General features: G+C 38.0%; 1 protein-coding gene across 1 annotated transcript in view; it reads left to right on the forward strand.

Moving 5' to 3' along the window:
* Positions 1-4,747: 4,747 nt before the first annotated feature.
* LOC129721820 (ecdysone-induced protein 78C) overlaps positions 4,748-24,324 on the forward strand; it is a 90,115-nt gene continuing 70,538 nt past the window's right edge. The window contains exons 1-2 of the mRNA XM_055674834.1: positions 4,748-5,158; positions 5,356-5,540. Coding sequence (XP_055530809.1) covers positions 5,115-5,158; positions 5,356-5,540 — 229 coding nt within the window. The 5' untranslated portion in view covers positions 4,748-5,114. The remainder of the gene's footprint in view (positions 5,159-5,355; positions 5,541-24,324) is intronic.

The raw sequence follows: 24,324 nt of genomic DNA on the forward strand, positions 1-24,324 counted from the left end.
AAACGACAAGAAAAAAAAATTGGTAGATATTACCCTTAAGTCTGATCCTTTTTAGTTTTGACTTTTGAGATTTAGGTGGAAAAACCTATGATACTCGCAACATAAATCAGTTTAAAATAAATTTTAACAGTCAGGGAAAAAAATTTGAAACATCAGGGAAAATCAGGGAATATCAGGGAATTTATTTTTGGAAATTGAATCGCCACCCTGTTGCAGACTCACCATCTGTTTGTTAATTTTAAGGCGACATACGGCTCAGTGAAAAGGAACAAGCTGTGGCAGATTATGCATGAACACGGTTTCCCAACGAAGCTAACTATGCTGTAATCATGCGTGCGGATAGCTGGTGAGACATCAGTCCGTTCGTATCGTTATATAGATTGAATCAGGGGGATGCGCTCTCCAACTTACTTTTTTATATCGCCTCTGAAGATGCAGTACGAAGAGCTAACATGCAAAGAAAAGGTACGATTTTCACGAAATCTCACGTGCTCCTTGGTTTTGCGGACAACATTGATATCATCGGTATCGACCGTCGGGCCGTGGAGTAGGGCTTCCGGCCATTTAAAAGAGAAGCGGCGAGGTTGGGACTAAGCATAAACTCTGCCAAAACGAAGTACATGGAAGCTGGCAAGGAACGTGGGTATTCCGGTGATCTTGATGCTGAAGTGGAAATTGATGAGGAACGATTTGAAGTGGTTGATGAATTCATTTATCTTGGTATGCTTGTGATTCTCCCGGTGGCCCTTCACAGACATGGAGCATGAACGCTGAAAGAAGCTGATCGTAGAAATTTTTAGGTGTAAAGCTCTGTGATCAATACTTGGCAGGTAGATTGGAAAATGGAGTGTCGCGCAGGTGCATGAATCCCGAGTTGCACCAGGTATACAAAAATGCTGGTATAGTTAAGGTAATAAAGCTTCAGTGGGCTGGACATGTGTCCAGACCTCCAGAGGTAGACCTCGCACTCGGTTGATGTGCGCGGATAACGATCCCGTAGCCGGCTACTTACATTAGTGTTGCAATCGGTGTTACCAGAGAACGAGTATAGCTCTGCATCTCTAACGATGGTTACAGAAGGGTAGGTACTTTTGTCATCGTGGCAAGTAATGGATATTTTTACCCTTCCCTCTGCTACTAGTCATTATTGCCTGGAGAGGTGTATGTATTTCATTCAACTGTGTGTCGAGTCTGACATTTTTTTAAATTGTAGCGTGAGAGAGGATAAAAAAAGAAGAATAAGAGGGAGCTGCAGAATAAACCCATGCTAAAAAGTCTCTTTGGCACCGAACGGACCGATTCTATAAAGATTAGCTTATCAAAGAAAACTCTCCCAACAAAGAGAGAGAGCGAGAAAGAAAAAACACGAAGTTTACAGCCCTAGGGGTTGCATGAAATAGTGACGTAGGACATAAAAATGCAACAATTATATGAAAACCATGTATTTTTTAAAGTTACAGACATTTTTCGTTCGTATGGAGTCGTCCCATTGTTCGTCGGCAGCGACAATGTAGTTTCCACTTGGTTGCACACAAATAGGAATTGAGTTCTGCTGCGCTGATAGACGACGAGTGATCAGTGTTCTACTCATACATGGCTCGGTGCGGTATTGTTGTGCCGATGGTGGCACTGTGCCAGCATGTTTTCCTTCAAGACATCAGTTTTAATAGTATTCTAACAGCAGATCGTTAAATTGTCTGATAAAGGCAGTTGTTACGAACTGCTCGAAAAAGCTTCACTTTCGAGACATCAAAACAGTCTAGGTCTAGGCTCATGGGAGCAAACGTTAGTTAACCTGTTGAGACGGAGCGATTCTTATTCTGTCACAGCAGGTAGTTTACTCATGATGATGTCTACTCATAAACCTCACAAGTGATTGGTTTATTATTTGTGGAAATTCGACCATGAAACTTACAATCAATTTTCACTGCTGAGAGAAGTAGTAATAATGAGTACGGAAACTATCACAAAATTGCCCATAACTTCATCAATCCTACGACATATTGAATATTGTAATCCATTATGTGGTTTCACAAGTATTACCGTTTAAATTCTTTCATTCCAACGTTGAATTTGGTTTTAGTTTCCGCAGAATGTACCCCGATATAATGCGGTAAGACGTAGTCCTACGTCAAAAGAGATGATAAGAGTGCGGCATTACTTCCTATTTAGGAGACTTCAATAATGCTCAAAAAGTTCAACGTTCCATGTCAAAAATATTCTTCGATCAAGATCTTCAAACCGGAGCAACCATATCAGTAGCTTTCATTTGCGTCTAAGAGCATCTAAACCAGAATTACGCTCTATAAGAAAGGTGTGTCAGAGTAACAAACATACAGAAAACATTCATGCCCTTATATCACTTACATACATATACACAGAACACTGGGGTCTTTTGTAATGAGGCAGCTAATGCATAAATATTTAAATCTACTGAAGACTATTTTTATAAATGAAAATATTGTCCATTCCTCAGTTCCTGTGTTTTTTATCTTAGTATTTGGGCAATCTAATTGAGGATTATTTAGATGGAAAAGAATTTATTTCTTAATTCCAAAAAGAAAAAAAAACTCACTGCCATCATGCAGGTAGCGACGAAACCGCGCTGTAGCTATATATTTTCAGCATAATAAACCGGAACGAATGAAAAACAGAAAGGCTGTTGATTCCGTGTCAGAAACACAGCCTCGCCTCTTTGTCAAAAAGATGAAAACGGAAAAATCCAAATTAGAACAACCAACTGACTGTGAAAAATCAACCGGTGACACACATTGTGGTAAGGATGTTGGCTGGATGCACTCAACACTGTATTCGCTAAATTGCACATTCATGGCAGGCAGAAACGATGTCAAGTGTAGGCTGTGAGAGCGCTTTTCCCTGTTTTCCCAGAGAAGTTGACGCTGTTTACTCTCTTCCTGCGAGTCATAATAATTGAGAACACAGGTCACACAGGAGTTACAACATCCTACCGCCGCAGCGAAGACAGTTCGTGTGCACTGGTATAGGTGCCTGTCACCATTTCCTTTCGATTGTTACTTCCGTGTTCGGTAGGGAGGCAATCCTTGGTAGCGGTGGTACAAATTGGGTCTTTGTGATGGTTTTTGGATGATTTGAAAAGTTTTAGCTTTAGATTTTAGTGTTTTATGTCTGTGTTTTAGGACCATATTCGTTTAGAAAGTGTTGTAGAAATGAACGCGTTGTTGTTACGTGTTTGAAAATGTGAAAATGTGGCGTAAACGGTGTTCGATAAGAAAATGTATTTGCACTGTTTCGGAAGAGAATTTTCAGAAGCACACGAATAGCCATTTTAATGCTAATTAAGCCGGCTTTCGAATGGAATCGCTAGTTTCCTCCAATATTGTGGACAGTTGTGAAAGGTATTGGCAGCATTCTGCTTATCGTTGGTTTCTGGAAGAAGTCCCGGGTTGACCCATTTTCGATGATGCAACTGCACTCGTAATTTTTCCCCCTCGGGGCTCAATCAGCTGAAAATAGGTCAACGTTTTCTTTGTTCCGACAGCGAAGCCGTCTATTCTCAGGATGCTGTAAGGTGCCCATTTTTACTTTATTTTAGTGTCACATCGAATGTCCGCATTAAAGAGGAACCGTCATCGGGGTCATTACAATGTTCCCCTAACGCAGTGGGCGAAGTTTCGTCCACCTGCAGCTTGGGATCGCCAGAGGAATGCGCCGTCGCTTCCCCGCTGTTCATTGTCACCGGTTCTCCCGAATCTTCCGTCGATGAATTGAGATGTGAAGGTAGGTAACATTTGGATTTCAGTTCTGAATAAGATATGGTATCTATGTTATGAACAGATTGTTTTAAGGAATTGCTACGCTCAGTGACATTTAATGTTAGTTGGAGCGTAGAGATTCAATTGCTTTATGTATGCGAGAGGAGAAAAGAGGAGAAAAGTGTCAATAGTTCTCAATGCTTCTGAATATTAATTTTAAAAACTGGGTTTAATCAACCTAGCAGATCGATTTAAGCAAAATCGTGCTCTGCATTTTTTTGAAAAGCATAATGGAAACAATGACATAAGGGGGCAACCAACATTGACCGCTGACCGAGGAAACTAGCTTTCAAAATATTAACGATGTAATCATTAAAATATGGCGTTTTTTTAATCAAACAGAAACGTAGCGACCGGAACGAGCAATGGACCGGGTAATGCTTCCAGAATTGAAAAAGTTTAGTTCAGTCACATGACTTTTATTTTCCCTGTGGGTCGATAAGCTTAACTTCTGTGAAAAAAAAAAAAATAAAAATAAAAAAATTAGATGGTAACAAAAAATGTTCATAACCGTCGGTGTTGTATGCCACTTTTTACCTTCAGTGTCCGTCGTTGGAAATAATTATACATGAGTTAGTAACATTTGGCAAAGCTGTAGCTATATATTTTCAGCATAATAAACCGGAACGAATGAAAAACAGAAAGGCTGTTGATTCCGTGTCAGAAACACAGCCTCGCCTCTTTGTCAAAAAGATGAAAACGGAAAAATCCAAATTAGAACAACCAACTGACTGTGAAAAATCAACCGGTGACACACATTGTGGTAAGGATGTTGGCTGGATGCACTCAACACTGTATTCGCTAAATTGCACATTCATGGCAGGCAGAAACGATGTCAAGTGTAGGCTGTGAGAGCGCTTTTCCCTGTTTTCCCAGAGAAGTTGACGCTGTTTACTCTCTTCCTGCGAGTCATAATAATTGAGAACACAGGTCACACAGGAGTTACAACATCCTACCGCCGCAGCGAAGACAGTTCGTGTGCACTGGTATAGGTGCCTGTCACCATTTCCTTTCGATTGTTACTTCCGTGTTCGGTAGGGAGGCAATCCTTGGTAGCGGTGGTACAAATTGGGTCTTTGTGATGGTTTTTGGATGATTTGAAAAGTTTTAGCTTTAGATTTTAGTGTTTTATGTCTGTGTTTTAGGACCATATTCGTTTAGAAAGTGTTGTAGAAATGAACGCGTTGTTGTTACGTGTTTGAAAATGTGAAAATGTGGCGTAAACGGTGTTCGATAAGAAAATGTATTTGCACTGTTTCGGAAGAGAATTTTCAGAAGCACACGAATAGCCATTTTAATGCTAATTAAGCCGGCTTTCGAATGGAATCGCTAGTTTCCTCCAATATTGTGGACAGTTGTGAAAGGTATTGGCAGCATTCTGCTTATCGTTGGTTTCTGGAAGAAGTCCCGGGTTGACCCATTTTCGATGATGCAACTGCACTCGTAATTTTTCCCCCTCGGGGCTCAATCAGCTGAAAATAGGTCAACGTTTTCTTTGTTCCGACAGCGAAGCCGTCTATTCTCAGGATGCTGTAAGGTGCCCATTTTTACTTTATTTTAGTGTCACATCGAATGTCCGCATTAAAGAGGAACCGTCATCGGGGTCATTACAATGTTCCCCTAACGCAGTGGGCGAAGTTTCGTCCACCTGCAGCTTGGGATCGCCAGAGGAATGCGCCGTCGCTTCCCCGCTGTTCATTGTCACCGGTTCTCCCGAATCTTCCGTCGATGAATTGAGATGTGAAGGTAGGTAACATTTGGATTTCAGTTCTGAATAAGATATGGTATCTATGTTATGAACAGATTGTTTTAAGGAATTGCTACGCTCAGTGACATTTAATGTTAGTTGGAGCGTAGAGATTCAATTGCTTTATGTATGCGAGAGGAGAAAAGAGGAGAAAAGTGTCAATAGTTCTCAATGCTTCTGAATATTAATTTTAAAAACTGGGTTTAATCAACCTAGCAGATCGATTTAAGCAAAATCGTGCTCTGCATTTTTTTGAAAAGCATAATGGAAACAATGACATAAGGGGGCAACCAACATTGACCGCTGACCGAGGAAACTAGCTTTCAAAATATTAACGATGTAATCATTAAAATATGGCGTTTTTTTAATCAAACAGAAACGTAGCGACCGGAACGAGCAATGGACCGGGTAATGCTTCCAGAATTGAAAAAGTTTAGTTCAGTCACATGACTTTTATTTTCCCTGTGGGTCGATAAGCTTAACTTCTGTGAAAAAAAAAAAAATAAAAATAAAAAAATTAGATGGTAACAAAAAATGTTCATAACCGTCGGTGTTGTATGCCACTTTTTACCTTCAGTGTCCGTCGTTGGAAATAATTATACATGAGTTAGTAACATTTGGCAGCATTCGTTTTGCATTATTTAACTATATAATAACTAACACCCGTTCAAGACTTTACTATTGGTTCATTCATCCAAATAGTGGTTTCTAATAGCTGGTTATCAAACTTCGGAAAGAAGTCAAATCGGACTAGACCGAAAACTGGCTTTGGATGCCGTTTCGATTTTCGACAGGAATTGGCCCGAGCGAAACTTGGGTTGAGCTTTTCGTTCCGAGATCTACATTTTTGATTTACTAATTCCATTCAGCTCGTAGCATGATCATTGAACAACTATATATTGAACAACTATATATATTGAAAATGCAATAGATCTGTTTCATCCATTTGTCTTGAAATTACCGTTATTATTTATTTATTTTGCAACAGATAAAATTCGTACTGTAATGACACTGACTAAATTCAACAACTAACTTACGAATTGTTTCGCTGTTTTCGTGTGAAAGGTTTCTTTAGCCCATTTGACGCAAATTTTGTTTTCGTGGTATTTCTATAAAATCTCTTCAATAATAAAAAGTCGTGCTCGTATCCTCAAAGTTACAGAACACGCAGTAGCAAGCGATTGGTCATGAATTTGAATCTTATTAGAAAAATCAAAAAAAATATTTTTTTTTCGATCTTGGTATAATCGAAACGTCATAATTTGCTTACGGCGCAACTAATGACATGAAAATATGTATAGGTATATTTTCAGATAGTCAAGTTGCTCTAAAAGCACTGAAATACGCTTTCTGTTATTCAAAATGGGTTCTCAGGCTCCTTTCCATCCCTCTACTTTAACCCTTCCCTTACGCTGAATTCCAAAATATATACGAATTAACCTCAGGCTATTACTAACGCTAATATTTGGCAGGAATAATAACAAGGCTCGGTAGAAAAGAGAAGTGGACAGTTTTTAAGCAAGTTGTAAAGGGAAAGATAAAAGTGTAAATATCGGTCACTTACCACGGTGACAAATTAACCTTCTTTCTTTCCGTAACAGTCCCTAGAGATGCAAGGGTAAACGGGGTCTCTGGTAACAATGATTGTACCGTAAAACGGGGTGAATAGAAATAGCGGGGCGAATAGAAACATAATCTTGAAAAATGTTGTAAGTCTTTGATAACTTTAATTTAAGGAGTAAATGTAGTAATGAAGATAGAAAATTAAACTAACTGAAAATATGATTGTAGAAACTACGAAAAATATAGTTCAGCAGGTGGGACTCGAACCCACAACTTCCAATCTCCGGTCAGATGTGTTCCCGTTACACCACCGCAGAACGTTAAAGACGTAGTTCTAGAATCGAGTTTTGTATCGCTTATCCAATTCTCGCACTTCGTACATTTACTCAGTAGAGACTATTATTTATAGCTGGCTATTGTTTCAACACCCTCAGTGGAAGTTGGAATGACTTCTCAGTGTGTCTTTGATAACATTCAAAAATCATGTAAAAAAAATTTTCTCGGATAATTCAATAGTAAAGAAGTCTTCCAAACTCATTTATGGGTTAGAAACACAAATTTCAGTTTGTTAGAAAAAAATACAAAATGGAGGCTCGAGTTCAGAGCGTTTCCAGGTTCATAAAAACTTTGCGTATGGAAGCTATTTTGTTTAATTTTGCGCTAGTTCCTGTGCTCTACTGGGTCGGTAGTAAGGCATTTGAAGTTTTTATAGTGAATTTGGAGATTGCCTTAAGGTATTTATCAACCTCTTACTTATGTTTCATGGAAAACTCCCGGTTCGCAAATTTAGGAAGTGATGAGAAACAACGTCATAGCGAGTATTTTTACACAACTACAAAGAGTTTTGAGAAATGCAATCACATTTTTTCATGTAAAATGATACCTGAAACATGTTTTGTACATTTTGGTCACGACTTACGAGCAAAAAGGTCCAAAAAAGGAAAAAAATCGGATTCACTTCATCTGATGTAAGCCGCAAGAATGTTATATAGAAATAATCACAAGGGTTGTATGCAAAGCCACGACCGCAAGGTTGACGTAGAACTACATAAGGTTATTCGTTGCATTACTTGTACTGAATATGTTCAAAATTTGTGCAAAAAAGGAGTTTAAATGCTAAATTTACGAACTAAGCGTCACTTGACAGAATCGACTGGTCGTGTTACCAGTTATATAAAAGTGGATCTTCATTTTGTAGAAAAGGATTTTTCGATTTGTGCAGCACTTCGTAATCGTAGACCAATCTGACAGTTGTTCAAGTTTTTTCCTCACACGTTATGTAGTTTCGTCGATTGATAGTGTCAATTTGGAGCAATTTCAAGGGCGTAAATGATCGACAGCTTGTTTATAGCGCTGAGAGCTACTTTTACCCTTTTTTTTTAATTTAAATATGGTTTATTTGACACGGCACGATACAATTTTAAGTTTAACTGAGCCAAGTACACTTTTTATTAATTCTAGATTAGCGGGAAAAGAAGGGAGGCCTTTTTTTCATTTCTCGCGGCCGACTACGAGCTAGTGGGGATTAAAGGTGAGAGGAGGAGAGATACAATTCTTGCTTTAAACTAATTAAGATATACGATCTATTTGTGTTTCGACTGGTGTTCTTTTTGTTTTTCAAACATAGATTTAGGCTCTTCGTGTTCGTGTCTCCAGCGTCGTATACGGGTATTCTGACAAATAGACAAAAGAATATTAAATTTAAATGTCAGTCTTTTTCAAATAACAGTACAGTTGTGTCATGTACTGAAGATCACCGCTTCCCAGAATGTCTCTAACGGGAACGTTCGGTTGTTTTCCTCGGGCCCGGAGGGAATCTTTAAGCTCGGACCTAACATCACAGAATTCGGCACACGACCAAACAACATGCTAGATGTCATGGTAGCCATCGCCACAAACGCAGTGATTACTATCTACAAGCCCTATACGAAAGAGATGCGTGTTTAACGTGTAGTGATTGGACATAAGTCTAGACATCACGCGAATGAAGTCCCGACCTACATCCAACCCCTTGAACCATGCTTTCGTCGATACCTTAGGAAAAATGGAATGTAGCCACCGTCCCAGTTCATCTGAGTTCCATGATGATTGCCAACTGTTGAGTGTTCTCTGACGCAAAATGCTATAAAATTCATCATAAGTAATTGGTCTACTATAAGAATCGCCATCAATAGCACCCACCTTAGCTAAAGCGTCAGCCTTTTCATTGCCCGGAATGGAACAAAGAGAAGGGACCCACGCTAAGGTAACCCGGTAATTTTTATCTGTTAAAGCACTTAAAAACCGCCGTATTTTCCCCAAGAAATACGGGGTGTGCTTCACAGTCTTCATCGATCGCAGAGCCTCAATGGAACTGAGACTGTCTGTGAAGATGAAGTAGTGGTCTATGGGCAGGGTCTCGACGATCCCAAGAGAGTACTGAATAGCGGCAAGTTCTACGACGTACACGGAAGCAGGAGCATCGAGTTTGTAGGAGGCGGTAAAATTTTCGTGAAAAACACCGAAGCCAGTGGACTCATCTAGATTAGATCCGTCAGTGTAAAACATTTTATCACAACTAACATGTTTGAACTTATTGGAAAAAATCTTAGGGATCTCTTGCGGTCGCAATTGATCCGGAATACCAATAATATCTTCTTTCATGGTGGTGTCGAAGAATATAGTATTATTAGAAGTATCTAAAAGTACGACATTGGAGGAATCGTATGAAGAAGGATTAATATCTTGAGCCATAAAGTCAAAATATAAAGTCATAAATCTGGTTTGGGATTGAAGGTCGACCAACCTCTCGAAATTTTCAATTACTAATGGGTTCATAACTGTGCATCGAATTAGCAACCGATAAGAGAGATTCCAAAAGCGATGTTTTAACGGAAGGATACCCGCTAGCTAGTATGGGTCGACTGCATGCAACCTAAGGCAATACGCAAACAACGATATTGTATTCGTTCCAGTTTGATCAAATGTGTGTTTGCTGCGGAGCGGAAGCAGAAACACCCGTACTCAAGAACTGACAATATCGTTGTTTGGTATAACCTCAGAAGGTCTCCTGGGTGGGCACCCCACCATGTTCCGGTAATCGTACGAAGAAAATTATTCCTCTGTTGGCCTTTTTGTGTCAGATACCTAATATGACAAGCCCAGGTGCATTTAGAGTCGAACCAGACCCCGAGATATTTAGCGACTAAAACCTGAGAGATCGTTTTACCCGTTAGTAGGAGCTGCAGCTGAGCTGGGTTATGCTTCCTAGAAAAAACGACCAACTCAGTTTTCTCCGGAGAGAATTCGATACCCAGCTTAAGAGCCCATTCAAACAAACTGTCTAAGGTATCTTGCAATGGTCCTTGCAGATCGCTAGCTTCGCTACCAGTAATGGATACAACGCTATCGTCTGCAAGTTGCCTTAGCGTGCATGAATTTGCAAGACGTTCATCGATGTCCTTGACGTAAAAATTATATAAAAGGGGGCGTAAACATGAGCCCTGGGGAAGACCCATGTAACTAATTCGGGAAGTTGTCGAATCGCCATGTGAGAAATACATATGCTTTTCTGACAACAAATTGAGCAAAAAGTTATTCAAATTTGGTGAAAGTCCCTGCGAGTGAAGTTTCTCGCTTAAAACTTTTACAGAGACGGAGTCAAAAGCCCTCTTAATATCCAAGAATGCAGAAGCCATTTGCTCTTTTCGAGCAAAGGCGAGTTGAATTTCAGTAGAAAGCAACGCTAGGCAATCGTTCGTCCCTTTGCCCCGGCGAAAGCCAAATTGAGTATCTGAAAGTAAACCATTTGTTTCGACCCATTTGTCTAACCGTAAGAGGATCATTTTCTCCAATAATTTCCGGAGGCAAGAGAGCATAGCAATCGGCCTATAAGAATTGTGGTCAGAGGCAGGTTTTCCGGGTGTTGTATAGCAATGACTTTTACCTCCCTCCAGTCGTGCGGAACAATGTTTAGCTCAAGAAACTTGTTGAACAAGTCCAACAAGCGTCTTTTTGAAGAGTCGGGTAGATTCTTCAACAAGTTGAATTTGATTCTATCCAACCCTGGAGCTTTATTGTTGCACGAGAGGAGAGCCATCGAAAATTCCAACATCGAAAATGGAGGCTCTTCCGTAGCTACTAAAAACGCGTCGCGAAAGGTTTACTGTTCCGGTACAGAGTCCGGGCAGACCTTTTTGGCAAAATCGAGTATCCAGCGGCCTGAATATTCCTCGCTCTCATTAGGAACGTTACGATTCCGCATGCGTCTGGCCGTGTCCCAAAGAGTGCTCATCGCTGTTTCCCTTGACAACGCGTTTACAAACCGCCGCCGGTATCCGCGTTTTTTCGCTTTAATTAAACTCGTCATCTGTCTATCCAGTACATCGTACTTTCGGAGCAGATCAAGAGTACCGTGTTTTCGGTAGGCCAAATACACCGAGGACCTTTGCGCGTACAGTTCAGAGCACTCTTTGTCCCACCACTTGTTGGGAGGACGCTGTCTAATCGTTACCCCGGGTATCGGTTTCGTCTGAGCTTGAGTCGCGGCGTCGATGATCAAGCCAGAAAGGAACGCGTATTCTTCCTTCGGAGGAAGTTCCTCGTGAGACTCGATGGATTTCGCTATGATCGTCTCATATGACTTCCAATCAATATTACGAGTAAGGTCGTATGAAATATTGATTGGGTCCGGGGGAGTTGAACCATTAGCAATTGAGATAACGATTGGAAGGTGATCACTACCGTGGGGATCATTGATTACTTACCACCGGCAATCTAACGCTAGTGATGTCGAGCAAAGGGATAGGTCAAGCACGCTTTCACGAGCTGGAGGATTAGGTACACGTGTCGCTTCCCCAGTATTCAAAAGTGTCATATTGGAGTCATCGATTAAGGAACAGATTAACGAAGATCGGTTGTCGTCGTACAGCGACCCCCATTGCGAACAGTGAGAGTTAAAATCTCCCATTATCAGAAAAGGTGCGGGAAGCAATTCTGCTATATCAGAAAGTTGCTTCTGTTCAATCCGCGCGGATGGAGGGATATATAACGAAACAAGGCAAAGATCTTTTCCATTCATATTGGTTTGAATGGCAACGACTTCAATACTCGAGATCGAGGGGAGGTTGATTCTGAAGAAGGAATAGCACTTTTTAATCCCTAAAAGTACCCCTCCACCGCGTGAGTCTCGATCACGACGAATAATGTTAAAATCGTGGAAATTGAGTTGATCGTTTGAATTGAGAAAGGTTTCACAGAGCGCGAATGCGTCACAATTGTATGTATTTATCAAATGAGAAAATAAATCGAATTTGGGGATGATACTTCTGCAATTCCACTGTAATACAGTGATAAAATTCCTAACCTCTTTCGCCGTATTAGTCATCGAAAGATATCATAGCTGAAATGAGGGGCCAAGTTGCTGCTAGTTGCTTCAAAAAGGTTTTCACTGTAGGAAGAAGGGCAAGAAGAATATTTTGTAGGGGATCTGGTATGTTGAATGTTTTAACTATCCAGTCTACAATATCAGAAAATTTTATGAACCCTGTTTCTTTTTTGTCTTCTGATCGAGAAATGGGTGCACGAGGGGCTTTTGGTGCCCCAGGAAGCGGTGGGTACGCCTGGTTTGATTTAAAATTGTAACCGGGAGCAACTTGCTTCGGTTTTTCTTCACCGCTTCCTTGTTGTGTTGGCTTATTGGTCATTCCGCTAGGGGTTATCTTGCGGCCTTTGCGAGAAAGATTAGGAGAATTGATCATTCTCCTCTTCCTTGATCCTTCTGGCATGGCATAAGAACACCCTTCGACGGGATCGTACCCTCATCGGAGGCAAGGTACCCTCATCGGTTGGCAAAAAGGAAAAAAATGTTTCCTGTCGAGGGTGGCTCAGCCCTCTTAAGCATTTCTATTTGAAATATATTCAAAGGTTTTTTTATGGGCCGGAAGTAAACAACGTAGGGACCGCTAGCGGCATCTGGGTAGGCTTTTACCCGTATTTCTGGTACCCTTGGTACGGGGCTAGTTAGCGGGGGTGGTACAGGGGAAGGTAAGGGAGAACTGCTGGGGGAAATTTCAATTTCTTCCCCATTTGTTTCAACATCCAGGAAAAGTTGCACCTGCATGTCGTCCATTTTGCGGGAGCGTTACGCTCTACCGCACACAAACGATAAATATTCGAATGTGTGTGGGGGGGGGGGGATCAAATAGTTGATATTTAATTTTAAAAACAATTTTTCAAACTACAAGGGATCAAAATAAAAAAAAGACAGTAATACTAATACTAATAACAATAGTAATAATAGTAATAATAATAATAATAATAATAATAATAATAATAATAATAATAATAATAATAATAATAATAATTATAATTATAATAATAATAACAACAATAATAATAATAATAATATTAATAATAATAATATTGATAGTAATAATATTAATAATAATGATAAAAAATCTAAAGTGAATACTTCACCGAACGTCTAAGTCACGACCTCACGGCTGATAGTAGGATCAATCGAGTGTCTCCGCAGAACAAACAATGACGATCCAGCTTCGTGTTGTGAAACAGTGGCCGTATCCTACACGCGACCTTGTAGATGCCACTTGTAGTTGACTTCCACTCGCTCGATCGTATGGTGGTCCGTGCTGCTAGCGGGGTAACAGCGGTGCGGGAGAATTATTCTTGCTGATATATCAGCTGCGTATCAGATCACTGGCGGGGTAGCCTACCCCTACCAGTGTGCAGAAGATGTTTCTGCCGATAAACTGCAGGCTATTGTTATCGCACAACACAAGAACTAGTCGAAAAAAAAAACACCCGTACGATAACTCGTGTATTGTTATTTTGCGAATCAAACGGAGAGAAACAATTTGCGCCTAATCGAGACGAAAGCAAAACAACAAATGACTTTTACCCTTCCTTGTTATTCTTTTGATCAATTGTTTTAGTTTTCCATACGGTATGAAGCACTGACAATTTAAAACTTCACTCGAACATTTTTCGTGCATCATGTGAAATACTGCATAAAAGCTCAGATATGCGTAGAAGAAATGTAGTATTTTCTATTCGCTTGTTTCTCATTTAAAAGCTATGAGTACGATTGAAAAGATGCTAACTTATTTCTGTTGATAATTGTTTTATTTCAAGCGAACCTAATTTTCTTAAATGAAATGATTTTTACTGGAAAATATATCATTTTTTATGATTATCCTATGAAACCAGTTCTGCAGATCTTGTTTTGATTTTTGTTATCAAGTGGCAAAGCTCGTTTTTTCGATTCTTATATATTGGATCGCGGTCAAGTCACTGGGTTCGTTATTATAACCGGCTGGTGAGTGAAGTTCATTTAGTTCGAATCGTTACCACATTGATAACGAGCCGTAATTTACCAGAATGTAAAATACGCGTGCTGCATGAGCAAGCGTTTCTTGCGCACAGCAACTGGAAGTCAAAGCTCAAGAAGTCGTGGGAAAATGTCGTTGAACCGGTCCGCTCGCGAATCCAACCGCGTGGTGGTATACTTTCTTCGAGTGTACGCTCGTGGGGTCATTGATCTGTGGTTCCTATTCTGGAAGAACATCAAAGAAGCAGTTTCGCGCAATCATACCTAGCGAAGGTCATTAAACGAAACCAATTAGCTATTTTACATCTCGATAGCCAAAGTTCGAACACAATCGTATGTGTTTCGGTCATGCGTCAATCGTCAGTCAGTCAGTCAAGCAGAAACCGCAGATCGGAGAAAGAGCACGACCCGAAAAGATCTACCGCAATGATTAAACGGGATTTTGTTTGCTTTTTGATCACTCTTCAGCTTACTATAGAACATACATACAATACTAAATGTTGGAGGTAACTTGAACCAAAATCAACATTGTGAGCATGATACCAGAACAAGCATTCGAGCATATTTTTTCAATGCTCAGTGTGTTATTTACCAATGGAATATCCAACACAACTTTCACTTCGACACATTATACGAAATAGCTGCTGATCTTTCCAGATATTAAAATGACAATGTATACTTCTCATTTGTCGAAAGTTGGTATAAAAAATTATTGTTCTCGTCTGTCTTCAGTTACACATTGTAATTGACTAGAAACAAGAAAACTGCACGAAAACCAATTAGAATTCGCTAAGAAGAAGTGTAAAATACTTATATTCAAATGTCTATTTCAGATGTTCTGAAGGCATAAATTAGGTGTACATACCGATACCATGAATTTGTTTCCATGAAAGTTGTAGGTTTTCAGCACGTGTTATCTTGATCAATGTTGAAAAAGTTATATTTTCTAGATACACAGTGCAACAAATTTTTTGCCTTGGCTTCTATATATGATTTTTTGATGAAGTTTGATTCGAAAATAAATTCCACCGAGTTTGAACATATTTCAACTTAAGGGGCAACAATGGCGCCATTTTGAATTTTTTAGAAATCGGAAATTTTTGATGTTTTGCGATGCCATTTAGTTTTGAGACCAAATATCGAAATTCTAAGAGTTTGTCCACATATTAACATCTTCTTACCCATCTTTAAAAAAAACAAATCTTAAATTGGATAAAAACTGAGCTCAAAACAGTGATTCAACGAAACCGGTTTTGGCATGGTTTCAGTATATTTCACAAAGCAAAATAATATCGAGTATGTCTGAGCATTAATGATAATGCGCTAAAATCTAAAAGTGGTAGTCAAATTATGTCTAAGTAAAAAAGTCTCAGGAATCGATTGGTTGGTGTCTGATCTACGTAAAACGTCAGCAACAAGTCGATTTTGCCCCAACTCCCCTACAATACTAAAATTTTATCTCGACGTTAAATTACCTTTTTTGAAATCTGTTTAACTACTCAAAGATACAATAACAATTTGTGTTCACATAATCCTCTCCTTTTTTGCGGGGAGGAAGTCGCATTTAACTTTATCGACGACGTGATGATTCTGTCTCATAGTTGAAGCGAGATTTCTATGTTTTGACCGGCCCCTTAGAACCCCCTCCCCGCAAAGGGTGGTAGGAGATCATGTAAAGACAAATTGTTATTGTATCTTTGAGTATCGCATACACTCTTGATATTACATTAAACATATTTCAAATAAGTTAATCTAACGTCAAGAAGAACCTATTTTAGCATTGTAGGGGAATCGGGGCAAAATTGATATGTTGCTGACATTTTACGTGGATCAGACACCCACCAATCGATTTCTGAGACTTTTTTACTCAATATAAGACATAATTTGACTACCACTTTTAGATATTAGCGCATTATTATCATTAGTGCTCAGACATACTCGATATTATTTTGCTTTGTGAAATATACTAAAACCATGTCAAAACCGGTTTCGTAGAATCACCGTTTTGAGCTCAGTTTTGGCCGATTTAAGATCAGTTTTTTTTAAAAGATGGGTAAGAAGATGCTAATATGTGGACAAACTCTTAGAATTTCGATACAGTAGGTTTCCGTTTTTGGCACACTCCGATTTTAGCAAAAAAAGGGTTCCGTTTTTGTTGTAGATAACAATTTTGCCTTTCCGAAAAAAATATATACTCTAAAAAAATTATTTTTGTAACCTAAAAATATTTGTAATCATCAATATCTTTCCAAAATAGCATTTTTCAATAGCTTCTTAAAAATGAGTCGTGTTCCAAAAAATAAACAAATAGGCACAAAATGGCATCTTTTGCCTATGAAAGTTTCAGTCAAATAAAAAATGGTCGATTAAGTTGGTTGCCCGCTATTTTTGGATTTGATCAGTTTCCCTAGAATAATTTATGGGTCATTCCATATCATGTGTCCGAGAAAATGCATCGACCATCTCCGATTTCGACCAAAATTTATGTGTCGATGTATTTTGGGCCGAAACTTATAAATATAAAGTGTTGTACTGATTGATGAACCCCTCGACCAATGGGACTGCCTCCATTTTTGCGATTTTAGCAAAACACATTTTTTAATTTGCGAATATCTCGGGACCCTGGAGAGCTACAGGTGATATTGACATATAATTTTGAAGGGTCTTAGATGAGGAATCGAACTACGTAGTCAATTTTTCTCTTCAGTGTTGCCAACATTGTATTTTTTTAGATTTAAAATTTATTTTGCAATTTCCTCGAAATACGCCCCCTTCGATGGTTGGTTTGGTTTGACCACGCCAATATGTTTAGCAGACGATTTTACATAGGAATCACTTATCAACAAAAAACAGAATGTAGCGTTCCAGAGATACAGCATTTTCAAAATTGCAAGATTTTGGAATTTGTCTACGCACGAAAGCGCTTCTACATACATTGCTGCTATCTTAACGGTATCCTAGCAGGCGTTTGTGTAATCGGAAGATAATAATAATGTAACTCAAAAAATCCCGTTCTAGAATTATCTCCGCGAAAGGTTACAGGGGCGTGTTGGCTACACTTTTCGTATTGAAATTCAAACTGTTTTTGTTAAATGTACACATTTGTCTATCATTCGAATTTTGAAATTAACTTGTGGCATTGTTCATAATGTGAAAAAAATGCTGATTTCAGATTTCATTTCATAGTTTTGCATATTTACATTCAAGACTACATGTTGTTTTAAAACAAATCTCCGAACGCAACCAAAATATTTTATGATAACTGAATATTGGTCATTCCATGTCAAGTGTCCGAGGAAATGCATCGACCATTTCCGATTTCGACCAAAATAAGTGTTTCTCTCATTATTAGGCAATTTAAATTTAACGTGTACACTAAGATCGCTTTCTACGCGTTTTTACGCGGATTCCGGAATTTACGCGGTTTTTCATGCGGGTTCCGGAATTCACGCGGTATTTTTTTCTTACACGGATTCCGAAATTTATTTACTCCGAAATTTATTTACTCGCATTCCGGAATTCACGCAAGTTTATTTTAAGCGGGTTCCGAAATTTACGCGGCATCCTTTGACGCGGCACGTATCCCTCCCATGAAAAGCGACTTTAGTGTATTTGACTCTAACTGTAAACAACGCAATGTCGTATATAACAGGTCTGGCATCTGAAACCAGCCGTCGTTTACACTCACTTGCCTTCAAATATAACAGAGAGTTTGACGTCACAGACGTTGTTGTACAAGTGCTGCGATTTGAAATTTGTTATTACTGAACGCTATATACGACGGATTTTGTTAAGAACCTATTGTATCGTATAAATAAATAAGTTTTCATAATAATTTTGAAGTCTCAAATTGAATATATTAATGGCAAAAAAGGTTTCCATTTTTGGAGTGTGCCAAATTTGAAATTTTGTTGCCAAAAACGGAAACTTACTGTATTTGGTCTTAAAACAAAATGGCGTCGAAAAAACACCAAAAATTACCGGTTTCCCAAAAATTCAAAATGGCGCCATTGTTGCCCCTTAAGTTGAAAAATGTTCAAACTCGGGGAAATTTAGTTTTGCATAAAAATACACAAAAAAATTATATATAGAAGCCAAGGTAGAAAAAAAGTCAATTTGTGTTGCACTGTGATATAGAACATTTGATGCTTAGCTATTTCTTTGAACTGTTTTCCACTTCATGTTTTTAGGTATGTGAAAATCTTTTCTATCCTCGTAGAATCCTAGATAATTTTGAGTAAGAAATAATTTTGAATATCAATCTAATTTTTTCCGACCGGTCAACCGGTTTTTTCACGTATAATAGAACATTACACGATGGCGTTCAGTTCAGAGAACTCACTTTTTGGACTTAATTTTTTCATGCTACGGTCACAATTTTAGTGAGAATGGGAAAACGCTTTTAATTCATCCATCCTGTGAATGAACAATACTTCTTGATCTATCAAAAAGTGAGGTTTGAACACTTCGTGAAGTTATATAGTGTGCGTTTTGCTAATTCAGGGACAGAGAATCACAACAACAAAGTTGGGCTTACTGGCCACTCTCACTGTCGTTCACTCATAAACTTAACTTGAAATTGAACATCTTTCTCAGAGCACGATGTATATTTTGGTGAGAATGTTTGAAAATTGTATCAAAACTTTAAAAATATTTTCTCAAGTTTGCAAAAAATGAAATGCAAAATATTACTCCAATTTCAAAGGAGCTTAAATCAGATTGTTTTCTCCGATCATTAAATTCCGGAGTGATTCGCGATTAGGGCGCAACTAACAAAATGTAAACAAATAGTTTTATTACACCATTGCACAGTGGTTTAAAATAGCAATTTCGCGCACTTAATTCTATAGTTTCTAAGTGCTTAACTTTAGGACTATAGTGTCTTCGGAACAATTGTTTGTATTTAAATTGCTCACATTATGGTGTTATGCAACAACAGCCATAGCCTACTATGGCAAAAATAAAATTTGTAACTTTTTTGTTTCTGCATGAAACTCCAAGTTGTCTTCAGCAAAGTTGAAGATATTTATATTACAAACGACTTTGCTAACAAGAGTTTTTCTCTAGGTATTGTAGTTTTTAAAAAAAATTTACTTTCGCTTGACAATGTCCGTAAATTAAGTTTTTTGCTTCTAACTTTTATGTTTGATTTTTTTTTCAATTACAATGTTTTAGAGAATTTTAGGCCTTATCATGTTCTAAAAATTTTACGGAGGCAGTATGCTAAGATTCCATACACAAAACGCTCAAATTCAAACAAAAAAGTTAGAAGCAAAAAACTGAATTTACGAACATTGTCATATGAAATATAAGTTTTTTCAAAAACTGCAATACCTAGAGAAAAACTCTTGTTAGCAAAGTTGTTTGTAATGAAATTAGCTACAACTTTGCTGAAGACAACTTGGAGTTTTATGCAGAAACAAAAAAGTAACAAATTTTATTTTTGCCATAGTAGGCTATGGCTGTTGTTGCATAACACCGTAATGTGAACAATTTCAATACAAGCAATTGCTTCGAAGACAGTATAGTTCTAAAGTAAAGCACTTAGTCACTACAGAATTAAGTTCGCGACATTACTATTTTGAACCACTGTGCATTGGTTTCGAAAAGGTTTACAAAATTCATGGCAAGAATCCTTTCTTTTGAATAAATCGATAAAATTATTTAAATCAAGTTTTCAGTAAAGGGCGAAAAAACAGTTTACCCAAAACAAAAGATACTTTGGAACTAGGCCCTTTCCATTGTTTTCAAACAACGGGCTTATTTGTGAAATATTTCGTAAACAGGCGACAGTAACGGGCGGATCAACATTGTTTTCAAAATAAATGCGCATTTAAAAGGGCGCAACTGAAGAAAAAATAAAAACAAGGCGAAAGAAAGATGGGCATATCTCGTTGTCAGAATGCTTTAAGGCTCATTTGAAAAGGCTTAGAAGAAAAGCGCAGATTTTAGCCATAAAAGCACATATAGTATTGTTAGGAAACTACACTCAAAATATTTTTCACGTTATGATTACCGGAAAAGTTATGTGAATATTTTCCACTGTCATTTTCACGTAGATTTCACGTGATTTTCATTTGAGTTCATCATGATCTGGTGAGATGATTTATCCTGTGAATATTATTCAGTAGACATATGCGTTTCATGTGATTTTCACGTAGAATTTAACTACCGGTAAAGTGAAAAGCATTTGATTAACGGATAGTTTCTACGTTTTATAAAACGTATTAATTTCGATTGTGGTTTCCCAAATTCTTAAGAGAAAAATCAGATTTCAGAATTTTTTGAAATATGTTGCTAGATAAATCGCACGGGCATGCAAAATTTCCAATTCGCAAATGGATTGAACGACATAAAAACTGACAAATATTAAGACATTCACCGTCGATAATTACTGTTAGCTGCTACTGTTTATGTTCAGGTAACTCCTGGATCTTTTAACTGAATCCGTACAAAATCTGTAAGCTAAAGATTCCATGTCGAATTATGGTTTTTCTAAATCTCACTCATTGGCAAGCCATCGATGAAATTAATTTTAGGTTCAGAGACCGAATTACACAACAGCTTCGCCATTTTAATTCTTGTATATTTCCGCACGGAGAGTTCATTCTGTTTGACGTTGTCAAGTTCACGTAGATACTACGTGATAAAACATAGTATGCATGTGATTTTCACGTAGATGTTATGTTTGTCACATAAATCATAAAAACTGACAGAAAATGAATAAGTACAGGAAATTTCACGTAACAATAACGTGAAAAATATTTTGAGTGTATAAGATAGCTTTATTTTACGTCGATAACGATTGGTAGGTGATCACTACCGTGGGGATCGATGATAACTTTCCACCGGCAATCTAACGCTAGTGATGTCGAGCAAAGGGATAGGTCAAGCACGCTTTCACGTGCCGGAGGATTAGGTACACGTGTCGCTTCCCCAGTATTCAAAAGTGTCATATCAAAGTCGTCGATTAAGTTACAGATTAAGGAAGATCGGTTGTCGTCGTACAGCGACCCCCATAGCGAACAGTGAAAATTAAAATCTTCCAATATCAAAAAAGGCGCGGAAAGTAACTCTGCTATATCAGTAAGTTGCCTTTGTTCAATTCGTGCGGATTGAGGAATATATAACGAAACAAGGCAAAGGTCTTTTCAATTCATATTCGTTTGAAATCCCTGAAAGCATCCCCCCATCGTGTGAGTCTCGATTTCGACGAATTATGTTAAAATCGTGGAAATTGAGTTGATCGTTTGAATTGAGAAAAGTTTCACAGGGCGCAAACGCGTCACAATTGTATGTTTTTATCAAATGAGAAAATAGATCGAATTTGGGGATGACACTTCTGCAATTCCACTGTAATACAGAGATAAAATTCCTAACCTCTTTTGCCGTATTATTCATCGAAAGATATAATGGCTAAAATGAGGGGCCTAGTGGCTGCTAGTTGAATGTTTTAAATACCCAGTTCACAATATCAGAAAATTTTATGAGCCCTGTTTCTTTTTTAACTTCTGATCGAGAAATGGGTACCGGGTGTAGGGTTTGCAATATTCCCGACAATAGATTTCCCGGGAAACGGGAATAAAAAATCTCATTTCCCGGGAATTCCCGGGAACCGGGAAAGAAAAAAATCCTTAGCAAAAATGAGATTTCAAATAATGTTTATTAATAAAAAGTTTCAAACAATCGTTTACAATTTAATTATCAATAAAAGAACAAAATTCATTCAAGTTCACTCCAGAAATTCATGAACAATCGTCTATCAATCGCCTCAGTTCCGCTGACAATTTCTCGTTAAGCCCAAATAATGTAGTTCCCTTCTGTAAAACTTTGCTTAAGATCGCTGAATCACCGCTGGTGTCTGATTTTTTAAAATACTTCTAAATCACCGATTCCAGCTCTTGCTACATTTCATTAGAAACTGAAGAGTCCAATACTTTTAGTTTGTTGAAGATAAAGCTGAGTGTTTGGCAGCCAGATTTTAGAGTATTTGAATGCCTTCGTAATTAATGTGAAATCGCGGCCACGACCCAAGTTACACTGACTGAGTTTTAATAATTTATTTATTTCTGGTCGCATTGATTTACGGGTTTCAATTTTTTTTATCAATTTACAGGTTTCAAAATTTTGTGTCAATAATCAAAGAAAAAATCAAGCAACTATCCGCTAAGTAGTAACTAGTGAGTTGAAAAAAGACATGAGACGAAGAAAATATTTCTTAATTTATCGATTACTGAATAAGACAGCATATGTTTTTGACAAATAGATTAAGCAAATAGTTTGATATTACACGGCAAGCAAATATTGATCGTCGTTTCAAGCAAATTTTTGCTTCGTATAAAGTACACTATGAAGCTGCTCTACACTTCTACGACAAAAGTTTCGTGTTTTGATACGATATTTAGTTTTATTGCAATATTGTAAGGAAAATTTTCCGAGGAGCTCGGGATTCCCGGGATCCCGGGAATCAATATTCCTATTCCCGGGATCCGGGAATCCCGGGAAAAGGCAATTCCCGGGAAATCGTTCCCGGGATTGCAAACCCTAACCGGGTGGTACTTGCTTCGGTTTTTCTTCACCGCTTCCTTTTAGTGTTGGCTTATTGGGGTTATCTTACGACCTTTGCGAGAAAGATTAAGAGAGTTAATAATTCTCCTCTCCCTAGATCCTTCTGGCATGGCATAAGAACACCCTCAAAAAAAGATAGCTTCGACGTAGACCTATTTATTGTCAAAAATGTTCACCAATTCGTGAAATTTTTCATTTCCTCTCTAAATACTGAATTCATTAACATACTATCTTCAAACGAAATTCAGTATACAGCAAATCCCAAAGAAAGACTGATGAATCTGCTTTACGCTGCTTGCGCTACAAAATCTAATTTTTCACTCTTGCACTTTAGAGACATGGCTAGAGAAATGGTGTCTTCTCCAAAGTTGTAGATAATGTTGTCACAGACACTTTTATTCTAACTCCTCTTGTTCAGGAGATATAACTTTTTGTGGTAACGTAAAATGAGAATGAAACGGCAACATTGTCAAAATATAGAACAAATATGTCATTTTGAATTGCATATCAAACAATGAGGATTCTGGAAGCGACAAACTTTTCTTTCAATTTCGGAGAGTGATCATAGTAATAATTTATCCTGTGCAGGCTTCGTCTGCCAGTGTTTGCTGAACTGTGATCTGCGAATTTTAAAAAACTTGTTCTTTACAGAAGCTAATTTTTTTTTTGTGTCTCCTACAAAGCTGTGTGCTTCGATGATATACAAATATATGTTGAACCTTCTTTTGTAATTAAAAAATATCTAATTTTAAGGAGGTGTCTGGTATGAAACATTTTTTCTTCAAAACAAGAAAAGTTAGAAGAAGAGTGTCTTCGGAAAAGTATTTTGTGACAACATTATCTACAATTTGACTGAAAACACGATTTCTTTAAAGTGCAAGGCTTAAAAGTTAGATTTTGCGGCGCCACCAGCAAGTTCCAAGCTAAATTCTACTGTCATTCTCTGAGGCTTTTTATATACTATATTTCTTCTGAAAATAGCATGTCAATAAATCCAGTACTAGGAGAGCAAAATAAAAAAATATTTTGAACTTATATTATCTGTGGATTGCAAGAAATCACATTAATTGGCATTGACCCTTTGAAGAACCTTTTATTTTATTAATTTTTGCAATGGATTTTAAACCTATTTGCATACCCTATACTCAATCCAGTAAACCCAGCACTTATTCGATTCGTAACACTCGAAGATACGCCGCGTGGAATCCCCTGTTGATTGCATAACATGTTCCTCTTGATGCTGACATGCTAAAACATTTAATCATCGACCAGAGGAAAGAATAGCAGTGCGGGGAAAATGACGAAAAGTCATAACAGAACAAAAA

This window comes from Wyeomyia smithii, chromosome 2 (assembly GCF_029784165.1).
Source record: "Wyeomyia smithii strain HCP4-BCI-WySm-NY-G18 chromosome 2, ASM2978416v1, whole genome shotgun sequence".
NCBI classification, from domain to species: domain Eukaryota; kingdom Metazoa; phylum Arthropoda; class Insecta; order Diptera; family Culicidae; genus Wyeomyia; species Wyeomyia smithii.